The sequence below is a fragment of the Chelonus insularis genome, unplaced genomic scaffold, assembly GCF_013357705.1.
Source record: "Chelonus insularis isolate UGA/USDA-ARS -01 unplaced genomic scaffold, ASM1335770v1 scaffold_714_pilon, whole genome shotgun sequence".
NCBI classification, from domain to species: domain Eukaryota; kingdom Metazoa; phylum Arthropoda; class Insecta; order Hymenoptera; family Braconidae; genus Chelonus; species Chelonus insularis.
This window is the reverse complement of record NW_023276795.1, coordinates 1,108,577-1,123,183: the sequence shown is the minus strand read 5'-3', so window position 1 is coordinate 1,123,183 and position 14,607 is coordinate 1,108,577. Positions and strand designations below refer to the sequence as shown.

At 30.4% G+C, this 14,607-nt stretch overlaps 1 protein-coding gene across 1 annotated transcript in view; it reads left to right on the top strand.

The window, feature by feature from the left end:
* LOC118073834 (uncharacterized) overlaps positions 1–14,607 on the top strand; it is a 55,813-nt gene that overhangs the window by 12,695 nt on the left and 28,511 nt on the right. The window contains 1 exon segment of the mRNA XM_035094564.1: positions 4,830–4,859. Within this exon segment, the coding sequence (XP_034950455.1) occupies positions 4,830–4,859 (30 nt within the window).

Sequence of the window (14,607 nt, the reverse complement as noted above, 5' to 3'; positions counted from 1 at the left end):
TAATGAACTTTTTCTAACAATTTTATTTGATTATCAGCTAAAAATCATGTGTTTAATCCACACCCACGTGTATCATTAATCAGCGATATTTATGTTTTGCATGCTTTTTTACTGATTACATGACCCCATGCCCAACATCGACTGGTACTCGTGACTTGATCGGCATTAGCAATAAAGGAATCCTTGATAACACTTTATTAAAAATTAGTTCACTTTATATATTATAGTTCTACATAGACGTAGGCGGTCTCTTTACTGTGGAAAATTTTTCCTCCATGTTATATTAGTTATCCCCAAGTGTGATAATGGCTTGATGAATTGGAGACGTTTGAATGTTATCTTTAAAGTATACTTGACTTGTAGTATTTCTATCACATGACCGCGTGAAACTACGGAAATATGAATTTTTATATTAAGTCTTGCAATAAAATCCAAGATAACAAATGAATCATAGTAAATAATTCTAGATGAAGGATTTATGATTGGCAAATTAAATTATACCTTATTGAATTCATTAATCATAATGTCAATACTTATAACAAAATTAATTTCCTAGAATAAAATATTTCTTTCCTTGTTTATTATTGAATTGAAAAAAAAAATGAATTTTATAATTGAATTGAGAATATTATTGAAGAGTCAGCTTTAATTTATATCTCTTCAACTGCTGAAGTGTGTAGTCTGCTAAATTATTATCAGAGGAAGATACTTGAATTTAAAAATTGAAGTATCATGAATATTTATTTGTTTTGAAGAAAAATACAATTGAAAAAATTTTATTCTATGTTGAATAATTTAATTTAATTAGTTGTACATCCGTATATATCTAGGGTAATAATCGCATTGTCCAATTAAGAAATCAAGGATAATAAAAAGTCGTTAATGAGAGGAACACGAATAATTAAGTGGTTACTTCGACGCGTGCTCATTTATCTTTATAGCACTTTACCTAACGGTACATCAGCAGATCATTTTTTCGATTCCCTGAATTTTGATCAACATCATTCTCCATTTTCTAGGAAATAAATATCTCACTGATTAATTTATTAGAATAATAAACGTACAAATTGATGGTTGGTGTGAATGAATACATTACCTGATGCAACAGTAATAACAGGTATTCGTTCGTTAATTTTTATAGTAAATAATGAAGGCTTGTTGTAATTATTAAGTTTATTACTTGATTTAAAAAATACCTGATGAACTCATTGATTCTCATCATCACCGTAAAGATTTTTTTATAGAGCAAGTATCCTCTTGCTGAAGCGAAACTCAAAGTAGTACTCGAGCACGCAAGTTGGTGGTAATATCTTGCAGGTTGGATAGATGAAATAGAGCTTTCCAGACTCATGAACAGCAATATTTCTGGGCTGCTGCACTGCAAGGTGACTTCCTCCTTCTTCCGGTTAATTGAGATCCACAGTTGCAGTGATTCATTTTTATTCTCTCTATATGATTTATTATTGCCTTAATGTGAACTTTTTCTGATTAATCTTTTTTTCATTATAAATATAGACAAACTTTATTACGTCTTTAATCTTATAGATTGCGGAACAAATAATTAGAGATAGAATTAAAGTTTTTCAAAGAATGCCATTCATAAAATTTTAGTTAACGATTCGATTTCTTTCTTTCTATCGTTGCAATTTATCTAAGATTGCGATTAATTCCTTTCCTAATGAGAGTTTCCCACTAATATACTTTTATAATTGCATTTTTTTTTTGTTACGAATCCTTTTGAGTTAAAATACTTCGTTTGAGGGGAAAAAATACTAATTCAATAAACCATAATTATAGCAAAATAATATTTATAACTCTTATTGAGAATAACTCATTAACATTAACTTAAGAATAACAATAATTTAGAAATTTCTCTATTTAACACGTTTCCCTTAAAATACTCTTTCTTTAGCTGACTAGTAATTTATTGGATTCTCAAATAGAATTGGCTGATTTCATGAGGCATTGACTGCTAGCACCTGTGTTTAATATCCACTAGGACTATTAAGAATACGGAACCTGCAAGAAGTATATACTATAATTTTCATTGAAGTGCAAGTAATCATTAACCAGCTGCTGTTCTCTTCTTTAGTGAGTTTCAAAGATCCACATGGAGATGTATATCTGTATTCAGTATCTGAAAATAGTTTCTTCAAGCACACGTCTCTTTGAGTTTTACTGTTTAGATTGAATAATTATTCAAAGTCTGGGTCATTGTTTTGTGTGCTTGTTTAACTGCAGTCAACAAAAGGTAAAAGATTATAAGTAGTGATAAGACATCATGATGATGATAATATATGCAATGCAGGTTTTCAGATTCTTATTTATTAGTGACGTGTGCACAACCATATGTCGCGACTAAGCATTGTCCCTTTTCCTAGTCATGTTTCATTGTGACTTTACTCTATACAATTGAATGATTACAAAAGGTTTTTTTTTATTGAATGTTTTTTGTAAGTTATATATAGGTACGTAGCATGAATTTCGAAATACTTTTTTGATGTACCATTCAATTATACATTATTTTTAAATTAAATTTAAAGATAGTAAAAAAATATTTTTAATTACTTTTATTATTTTATGTTAAAAAAAAAAACGAAAAAAATTCAAACAAGAAAATATCATTTTTGTTTTACGACTCCAAACCAGGAAGTGAATTTCGCATGAGAATTTTTTGCACTAAAATTTCTCGTCAATAACATGAAGCTATTGTTGAAATACTTGTAGTAATTACTGTATTTTGGACAGTTTAAAGATAAATTTCTTTAAATTGTTCGTTTATGGGCATCATTTAATCTTTAACATAAAAACTAATTGTATCAACAAAAAAATCATCACAAAAAATGTAATATTTAAGGAGTAAATTGTTTTAAATTATATAACGAATAGTAGAAACAAACTATGCAAATAGAATTATTATTTCCAAGAAAAAAAAATAAATGAAAAGTCGAGAGAAAAGCAGAAAGTAAGGGCAAAAGTTCAGCTGAATAATGTACTTGACGTTACAATCTTGCATCTAAAGGCAGTCGATAAAAAGAAAATAAAAAAAGAGGTCATACATACTTTTCAAGCTTGTATAGGGTTAAATAGCCGAAAGGAGTAATATTTTAACGTTCAGGACTTTATAAGTTCTTTCGACATCCTTTCAGACGAATTCAATAACGTACATTATGTTCAATTCGAGCCATTAAATTATATTCAATTACTGCATGAGGTACAGAGGCTTAAGTACAATACTGGTCATTCGAAATATTGTTTTTGCTTGATAAAGAACGATAAAAGTGGTATATAGTTGCATCTGATCAGCTTTATATGTGCCGTCCAAATAACGGTGAAGGTTTATTATCCAGCGTGTTCGTTGTTATTATCATTATCCGGACGATACCTTCTTCTTAAGACTAAACATATAATACCTATATACACACATCATTGGTAGTGTTTCAACGAGATTCTCGTTTACATTTTATTGCTCATATAATACTTAAGCGAATTATTTGGTTTTTGTTAAGCGATTCCAACAGTTCTTCATTGAACCAATTAAATTAATTTCACGCTCAAACTTTATTGCATATACAAATACGATGTACAGTAATTTCAAACGTCTAAAAATATATAATTAAAAAAATGTTCAACTTCTTCTCTAGCTTGCTCATACTGAGACACGAATATGTTGATCATAAATCCTAACTTTCCATAATGATTTTAAGAATCAAGTTAAAAGCTAAAAGAGGTACCTCCAATAATTAAAGTACCTTCATTAACTTTATTATTTTAGAATATTTTTTAGCAAATAAGTAGTTAGTTGTTCCCGTTATAAGAAAACGATTTCTTTATAAGCCAGCAATAAAATTGTTAAGGTTTAAATGCCAATATATCGTCGTATAGACTTCGTGCAACGATTCCTGAACCACGACAATGGCTATAAAAGTCATTGGTATTGTTGTCTCAGCTAATTAATACGAGATGTTTTACTTGATCTAAGTGGTCTGAAAACACATTCTTGGAATTTCAAATCAATTTTTCTTCAACTCGATACCATCTTTGGCACCTGTCCCGTTCATTGTCCCGTAATGTTGTTTCGTCTCGTTTATTTTCGATTGCAATGCATTTACTCGTCATTTAGCGGAAAGGCCAGACGCGCGTGACGATTAAATGCGTATCGCTACCTGTCACGATACATGGAATTAATAGAGTCGACATAGCGGAAGATACAAGAAGTGAGTGGGATCTAATAGGAAGTGTTATGCAGCATGCTTGAATTGTATGATTGCGTGAGCCATCAGCATTCGTTAGAGCATCATATGAGCAACATTTCATCAGTATCATGTTATAAATAAATTATAAAAAATTTCATTTTTATAAATAAGTATTAGTTAAACACCTACATGTAGATAATAATTCACATGGATTATAAATTGAGCATAGAAATATTAAGTTTGTATGATGTGCCTTGAGGCTCATCTTCTTCTCTTTCATTAGTGGGTGTAAGGAACGTGTCAATTTTCGGCCCACACCCTTTGTCCAGTATAAGTCTGACTTGGCACCACGCCTGGTGTACAACCAGGTTGTTTTATCGACCATCTCATACATATATCTAACTGGATATTTTATTACAACGTAAATTTAAAAGCTATGAACAACTGCTAAGATTGTATGTATCTTTTAATTCTATAAAGCTCTTTTTGACAGCTTTAAAGTCCTTACTATTTAAGAACCTATAACATTATTTTTTCAATACTTTACGACGAGTAAATAACATAGTTATTTTATAAGCTCTAATAACCTATCTAGATTTAACCTGCTCATTACTGTCTCATTTTCTGTTTCAGGTAAGTCAAGGCATTCATGGCAGTTTTAAGGTAGTTTTTATCTAATCATTGGGGTTTAATGATTTTAAATCATCTGTACTTGCTGGTTTTTTTTTGTCATAAATTGTAAAGCTGACTAATGAATTTATGAAATACCCCTCAAGGTTAATGTTCATTATGAGATGAAGGTTTTTCAAAATTTCTGCCAACTTGTTTAAATTATATACAAGTGGTAATTGTTGCGTGAATAAATTTTCTGGAAGAAAATAATTCAGTATTACAGTAATTTATGTTATGTGCTAAAGATTATTCAGATGACATCTTGGATTGTAAGCAAGTGGTAAATAATTTAGGAGAAGCTAATTAAAAATTATCGTTGATATCTGTGGAATGAATATTCAATTGTTAATTTAGCATGTTTTATCGTATTGAGAATTAATTAAAGGAGAAAAATGTTGATAGCAGTAACCAAACATAAGTATAAACAAATATGGAAGACAGGAGATCTCCCTTGTGAATAAATGCCGACGTGTGCTGGTGATTTCGCATGGTTTGCCAGAGGCAAATAGCCAGAAGGAACAAGTTTTGCAACTAGACGACCTCCACAAGGCGATCCAAGTCTAGAAGTCTCGTTTGCATAGCATGCAGTCAACAGAGCTTGAACATCTAGAGTCTGCAGCTGCAACTGGACCTCCTAATAGAGTTAATGCGGCTGATTCTCCAACTATTGACTTATACTTTCTCATTACTTCTTCAAGGCATTTGTAATGCAGACGGAACGTTGACTCTTACAATTAAATGATCTTAAATACTCGATTTAATATTACCGATTTAGCTAATCGAGTTTGCTAATCGCATTGCTTTGATTCTAATTCGATTATCAACCTTTAACTTTGTTTGGGATTGAGTCTTACAACTGTAGTATACCAAGTGTTTCTTGTCACAGATTTGTCGACACGGCGAATGATTCTAGTCTACTTTAAACGCACTTCAGAATTCATTAACACAACTTACTAGACCGTCGACTTTGTAACATTTTTTTTAACTTACGATCCAGAACAAGTTTAAATCCTCCATCATAATTATTGCACTTCCAAAAGATACATCTCTCCCTTTTGATATTGAACCAACCCGCATCGGATAAAATAATCGTAAGATTAAATGAATGGTATGCGGGTCGCAGTTACAAATAAATCGTTAGGTAAAAACGCGACACATGTGGTTGGGAAGCCAACGACCATTATCCGCGAGAATTTGGGGTCACGTTCCGAGCATTACTGAATCCCGTCAAATGAACATTCAGTTCTTTCTGTTCCACATTGCTTGATAATAAATAACAAATAGTGGTCCGAAAGTCTAACGTGTATCGTTCACTTTAATATATTGGTCCTATTGATCAATTGACATCTAACTAATGATCTTGTCAAAAAAAAGTCTCCTCAAGGTCAATCATTTGAAGACTTAAATAACTTACTCTGTCATTCCTGCACGTTTGAGACTACTGTGAATATAGGGTGAAGTTGAAACATTTGTTTTATTGGATATTTTTAAACCATGGCTACCAAAGAAAGGTTTGCCAAAAATGGTACGTTGAGTTGGTACTGGAAACCAATCCAATGATGAAAAATTGCTGATAAAATTAATGTAACGACTTTGAAGTTTTTATTTACATTAAGTGTAAAGTTATTGTTTCAAATTTGAATATGAAAAGCAGGTTTTTACTTTGCTTTATCACTGTAGTATGAATATATTCTAAACAACAATTCTGGAGCAGATATTGAATGATTTAAAATTTTAAAATTAACATAAATTCCTGATTTTACGTTGTTTCTTGTACTGGAACTAGTGAATCGTAACAGAATTAACCGGATCAACAAGAACTCTCGGTCAAGGGGAGTCTGAAACTAAAGGCACTTCCTGCGGAAACGGATGTAACCTGGCTACGCTTGGCCAAGCGCTCGTGCTCCCTTTGGTTTATGTCTTATTTGTGATGATGATCCTCTTCTTGTTCGCGTTACATAAAAACATGAGCTAAGTCTCGTTTGACGTGACTGAACGCATCATGTTTCTGCATGTCAGCTATCAATACATACGTGCGTAAATGAAATATTACGTGTAAGTTTCGAATATGATTAAATAATAAAAACAAAGTAAGATCATCAGGTAAATAATAATAGAGTAAACGAAAACATTGAAACGCATTAAAATGGTTCTTACTTCCGGCAGGTCGGGGCCAACAAAAAAGAAAAGAATAAAAATTCAAGTGTATTGAATAGAGACAAACACAAAGAAATAAATACAATAACGTTTCACAAGAATTGAAAGTAAATTTGTTTTTTTCAGAGTTTTTAAAAAACTTGGCTTTGTGTCAAATTAATTATATAAATTCTATGAACCAGCATATTTAATACAATGATAAACACTTACCGAATCCAGGTTAATTTTTTAATGATTTCAAATAACTGTAAAAAAAAAGTATATTACATGTTTTTTGGAGCTTTTTTTTTATTGGTAAAAAAAGATGAATAAAATGTTGTTTATTTAATTTTTAATAATTAAATTAAATATTTTATTTTCAATTTTCCAACTTATTTTCTTTTACACTTTAAATTATTAAAGACAATTATCAAAATTATCTTTAAGTAGTTTTTGAAGGCGTTACATTAAAAGCATTAACATAGATTGATGTCATTATATCATACTTAAAGAGAAACTGATTTAAAAAAGTCATTTTAGTCTTTTTTTTTTAATCGTAATGTTTAAAGTCGAATTAATAATGTAAATTATATGAATTGAATCTTGTTCACTATGATAATATAGACATAAAAAATCGGGGTTAAATTTTTAATGATGTTGAATGAGTGTAAAAACGCATCATTAAATGTTTTTTGATAAAAATATAATCTCAGATAAAATTCATAAAAATAGTCTTTTCATTCAAAAAAAAATACTGAAAATTATCTATTTAATTTATTCCATAATAATTATACTTGATCAAATTTACTTTCAAAAATTTTTTATTTCAACTTTCACAATATATTTTCTCAAAAAATAAAAATTAGCAAACTAATGTCGACATATTTTTTTTAACTGCACAAAGATAATAGAAAATTTATCGTTTTCTAAAGTAATTATTCCACACATTATCACTCCTGCGGAAAAAAGTTTAAAACGTTGAACATATTTTTCATCTTTATCTTTTGCACGTGCCAAGTGACTGAAACACATAGAGAGGTTGCAGTTAGTCGGAAATCCGTGGAGACAGAGTGTACATAAACTCTAATAGGTCTAGTCAAACTGACGACACGTAGCTTGCGGCCTTTTCATGTTTAGTGTAGAAAACTTAACTAAGGGGTGTAAATATAACTCGATCCTATGATGTAGCTTACATACTAGTAATCGCGTGCTGTTGGTCAAGACGAAATTCCATGGCAGTGGAAATTAGAGTTTTGCCGGAGGGATCATTTACCGTACACGGAGAAAAAATTCCAATAAAAATTACCGTGCTCAGCACAACAATCCACGCGCAAATGTCAATTCCCTAAAAAATTAAGACAACCTTCAAAGAAAAATTAGTAATCCTTTTAAAATTTTTATTATAGATTCAATATTTATTAAGAAGAGTAAAAGTAAAAATTCTTATGCAGCACGGTAATATTCGATAAATATTAATTTTTATTCAAACTTTAAACAAAAATTAGTAAGTGACTAGAAAAAAATGAGAATCTGTATATAATTTATTATGATCCGTGTGGTAGGAAAAATTCGGGTGCTCTCCTATAATTTTTTCTATTCTCGAGAGTTTCCGTGCTGGGTCGGGAATCTTCGAATTATCGGTCCAACACAATCTTTCTTTGTATTGTAAGACCGTTCACACAATCAAAAATATAAGCCGTAAAACGTACAATTTAAGACGTACGCGTGCATACTAACATCATAATAAGTTAAAAATTGGTTTGTACGCATGCGTACATCTTACGGCTTTTGTTTTTGATTGTGTGAACACCCTCAGTGCTATAGTTACTTTTTCCATATTGTAAACAAAGATGACATTCATATTTTTCGTTACGATTCAATATTGGCGGCAACACGTTATATCTTAACAATTTATGATAAGCTTAAACGGATTGACGCGGTGGACTCATGGGTAAGCGTCAGCTTGACACACGATGGGTCGCGGGTTCGAGTCCCGGCCGAGACAAAAGTCATTTATATGATTTTTCTCGGGCCACCGTGAGCGGGAGAGGAAGATCTCTTCGGAGAGCCGGGTGGTTGTATCGACGACACAGGTTTTCTGCGTAAGATCCCGATCGTAGGGATAGGGGGGGGGGCAGTATTGTAAAACGTGTGCCGTATTTCATTCCAACGAATTAATTAGTTAAGAAAGTTAATTATCAATGAACCTAATTTATTTATTTATTTGTTTATATAACCAAAAAAATTATCACTAAACTTAAATAAAATTGTTTGTCGGTTACGTAGTTATCACAGCTAACGTTACTAAATTTTCAGGTGCTGTGGAACACTAAATTTTCTGGTGCTGCCAAAGTAATTTTCAAAAAACTGAATGATACATTTTCTTATGTAACTTATAATTTTTGTATGTTGATCATTACTTTTTACTTTTCAGTAAGTTTGAACTCACATTCTTGAGCAGCACGGTAATTTTTGTATGGATTTTTAAATAAAAATTAACGGAATTTTTTCTCCGTGTACGGTGTCTGATAGAATTAACACATTTCATGCAACTCGAATCTAATAATTATTTTATTCATAATTCATATTGATTATAACTGGACTTTACATTGCTTTACTTATAAATTCAAGTAATCTTTCTTCTAATAGACCACACGCTTATTACCCTCTTATTAACAGTTATATGATATATATTTATCAGACGATGAATGATCATTAACATATTATATCATAAAAGTGATCATTTCAGCTTAATCAAAAATTAAATGGCTCAATAAATTGGTTCATTTGTTGTCTGTCTACCAGATAGCTGCAAAATACGAAATATTTATGATTCTTTATTGCACCGACCAGTCAATAAAGAAGAGAAAAAATATAAATAAAAAGATGAAACAACGAGCGCAATAGGTTGAACGCCCTCGTAACGACTTCTCTCACGAATGATTGAATCGACTTGAGAGTAGTCTCATTGCTGTCGGTCTCAGGCATCTTTTAACCGGATTAGGAAGCCCGGACTCCGAAGCTCAGAGTCAAAGCAAAATAACTGAATGTACGTGTTGCGTGATGTACGAGAGATAGAGTAGGTATATAGAGTTTCGCGAATACGAGTTGGAATTATATGTGCTTGGGGATAAGAGACGTGTTACGGTTACAATTCATGCAAACCGTATCTATTAAGTATCATGACTCCTTCATCATTGAGCTCCGTTTCTCAAACGTGTCACAGAAATCCCTAGAGTTGCGATACGTCCGTCGTCTTTTTCTTGAATCCAAGCATCACTTTGGAACGCTTTAAAAGGCAATAAATCGGATTATTGAAATTTATTCGCAATGTTGAGAGTGATAAATTTAATTATCTTCAAGAATCACATTTATTCAACTTATTTTTTGTTATTTCAATTAGATACTAAAAGATTAAAAAATATTTTTATTAAATTTCATTAAATATGTCATTCTAAATTTGTCACACTTTTATGTTCTACTATTCCTCTAAAAATTACCGTTATTAATTAACTCATATGCCATTCAGAATAAAACTCTTGGTGTCTTTCATATCCGTTTTAATTGTTCATTATTCATGATTTATCTTCCAAAATTAAAATACATTTCAAAATAATAATCATTCTCTACTTTAATCAATGTTTATGATCAAAAATAATTTACCGAAAATTATCGGACATTTTTTTTTTTATTTATAGAAACTCTTTCATCATATTGTGGTTGATCACATAAATCAGATTTCAATGTTCATTTTTAATTTAGAGCTGTGTTGAAAAAAAAAAAAAAATAAAAAATAAAGAAAGTTTTCTAGCGTGCAAATAAAATCACGATATGAGCTGATGAAGTAGCAACAGCTGAATAACATCAGTCCCTTCTATGCGATAGGATAGATGAATTGATAGTACACTATTATGTCTAAATAACCGTCTGCTGAGTTTGCTCACTGGTACTCTAACGATGGATAACACAACGTATTTTGCTACGCTCTACAAATCAACAGAGAAAACGCTATATTCTTTATGCTCTTTTTTTATCTATGTTGTCTGATGTATATACCTTGCATTATGCATTTAACTATGGCACCATTTAAGGGATGAAAACTTTTTATTTACCAGTCTCTTATCATTTCATCGTGATGATCATTAATCATGATTCAAACCATTATTTTCACGCTTATCATCTTAATTAACAAAAGAAAAAAAAGGATACTTGAAAAACTTGCACTATATACGAAAAATGGAATATTGAAGTAATAAAGTGATAAATGAATATAAATAAATTACGGTAAATATTCTCTTAAATTATAAGCAAGAATAGTAATTAAACTATGTAATTACGTACTTGCTAATAAAAATGCTAATAAATTTACTTATGTACATATTTTTGGTTCTGATTATTATGTCGGTGAGTTCGTTAATAAATAACAACGAGCAAAGAAAAAAAAATATTAGAATAAATGGATGCAATAAAATACAGTATTTTTTTGAAAGAAATTATCTGCATAATTCATATAAAATGAATAATGTCAAATTTAGACCATTTAAAATAGTAATTGAACATAAGAGAGTGACTGGACTTTATGTTACATGTCATTAATAGTACTGCGAGAAACACTAATGGGTGTGTGAGTCTTGTAGCACAAATGAGTAATGAGTTGAGTATTTAATTGAACGATTATCGAGTATGGTAAGTCGTTTGCCATTTACTCGACACAAGTTACGTCTATTGCAATTCTACTATTTTTACTATCTCTGTCTTTCAATGCTCTCCCACTCGTTACGCATTATGAGTCGGTTTCTAGTTTCCTCAGTAGGTATATTTGTATGAAATATAAAAAATCTAATAGTTCAATTTATTTCAATGGCTCTCTCTCTATAAAATAAAATCGTAGAGTTTTAGATGCAGATGTTTCAGTAATGCTTTGGAGTTTCTCTAATCCTTCTATGAGGAATGTTTGTTTTATTAATCATCTATAAGTGAAAGTTGATGAAGATGATGATGATGCTGCTGCTGATAAATTATGCTTTTCATTTATTAAGTAGGATTCGTCAGATTCATTGCTTTATTATTGCAATTAGTCGAAGTATTGCTAATCATTATTTTTAAAAGGTGATTTTCAATCATTTTATTTTCCATTTGTTTTATTTCTTTTATTGGAGAAAATAAAAGGAGTTTAATATTTTTACCATGACCATAACGTTAAGAGAATAAAAAAAAACAAACTAAAGTTCATAGTAAATTCAATGTCGGGCAATTTAATTATTTTAAAAGCTTTTTATTACTTTAATAAATAAATTCAATGTAAAATAAATCCTCGATAATGTTAGCAATTTGTTTGAATACTGTTACATACTCTGCAAGAAATTCGATAGACTCAGATTCTATTTTTTCTTCTCCTTATCTGCAAACAATCCTACTATCGTATTACACTTCATTGACTTTATGGATGTTGCATTTCATCCCAAGTGTTTCTCAACAGTTGCCATCTGTCATCTGCAAGCACCTGTTCAGCAATACGGTAGTACATGTGGTGTGCAACTATGTTTCCTCTTCTTTCAGTATGTAATAAAAGAGCTTGAATACAGAAAAGCTAAAAATAACACTTTAACATACTTCATCTTAAACAAAACTGTTATTAAAAAACATAAAGTAACAAAGTAACAGATTTTTTTCGTCATAAAAATAGTAACAAAGATGATTACACTTGGTAAATATTTGCCTATAAAATTTTGTTGACGAACAGCTTTATAGAATCTATCTATCCAACAATGTTTATTTTCACTCTTCCTCCTTGATGAAGCAAACACTGGCAATGCAAACTTCACTCATACTTCGCCATTCTATAATTATATCAAAGCTTCAAGCATACGCTTTGTGTAAGTTGATTTTCACATAAATTTGAAATCATTTATGAGTCTAGTATTCGTGGCATTTGATATGTCACCCGGAAGTGTTACAAATACACATCAAGATTGTCTGAATGAGATCCTTGTAATTTTCTCGCTCGACACGCGTATCGGAAGTTTAATTTAAATTTATGGTCTCTTCTTGTGATCATGATGTAATGATGTTGATTATGAACATAAAATCATCAAGACACTGTGAAAGATTAAAATTAACTTATACAAAACATCCCGCAACATCTGTATACACACATGAAATAATATTACAAAATAAGAATAATGAGAAGAAATATAAATAAAATTACATTTCATGCTCATTCACGTACAATTACCTTCAAATTATTTCTTTTAGAATTAATTATTTAAAGTTTATTAAAAAGTTAAGTTTATCATAGTCATCGTCCTTGGAACACCTGTTAACTCTGTTAGATGAAATGCTTGGGTGCAACCAATCAAGTTACATAATTTTTCAGATCGAAGGAAGTGATACAAATAGGTGTCTCTATTGTATATTCGATGTTATTGTGATTGATATGTAATTTTTCGTGTGGTTAATACACGATTGCTAAGTGACATTGCAATGGAACATCGTTATATTCCGACATGTGACGAGACAAGTCAATTGATCGTACATACGATTCACAACGTTGTAAACAGGATGATTGTGCTTGAATCAATCAGTTAAATGATTCAAAAGAATTCTGATTAAATTCTCCTTACTCGTCCAATCTCTTCTGCTGTATAACTCATGTGTTAACAAATGTGTCTGAAGTGTCTTTCAATAATTTCAATTCTTCCTATAATCCTAAGTGATCAAGGGGAAAGTAGATTTAGAAGGAAGTGCATAATGCTATAATCTTTAATCAAATTGTCTAATGAATCATCATGATGTAATTCATCAATTACATGATCGTAATTTTCGCAATATTTTTTTTCTTTTTTAGTTTTATTGGTAATGCTGGATGTTATTGCCATGGAAAGGAGCTCGTGAGATCTCTTCGTTTCGAAAATTCTCGAGAAAAAGTTTCGCGTGGTATGGTTTCTCTCCGGCCTTGCGGCTCATTGCAACATGCTACGAAATAACATATATTTAAAATGCGTGCAATACATTGATGACACCACTGGAATACAGTATTAATCATTACACATTTAATTCTTTAGTAAAATAATTAATTTGAAGACTCGGAACTTACGAGGAATGTGAGAACAACGTTTTTATTATCAACTTATACCTTATAATTATTTTTATTTTTTTAATTGAATTAATGCAAACGTGTTTTCACTCTTAATACAGTATTTATGGATTTCGGGTCATAATAAATCATGGTAACCCTGATATATGCGCATTTTGTCTTATAAGTTTAATAATATATTTTATTTTTTATCTTTTAATTGAGTTAATTTAAAATGAGGTAAATTTCATCATACTAAATGGACAATAATTTACCGGCTTTTTTTTTACTGTTTATTTAAGTTAATGGTTATTTCTAATTATGATAAATAATGATATAAATCATGAAAATATTTCACAAAGTTGAAAAAATTATTTCATGATGTAGGTTCAGATGATATCTGTAAAAAGCTTATAAGCTGTTTTATTAATTTTCTGCGATCTTATTTCAATGCACTTAAAAGTGTTTAATGACATATTTAAATACTTTAAATTGCATTACAGATAACTGAAAATTTATTGAAAGTTC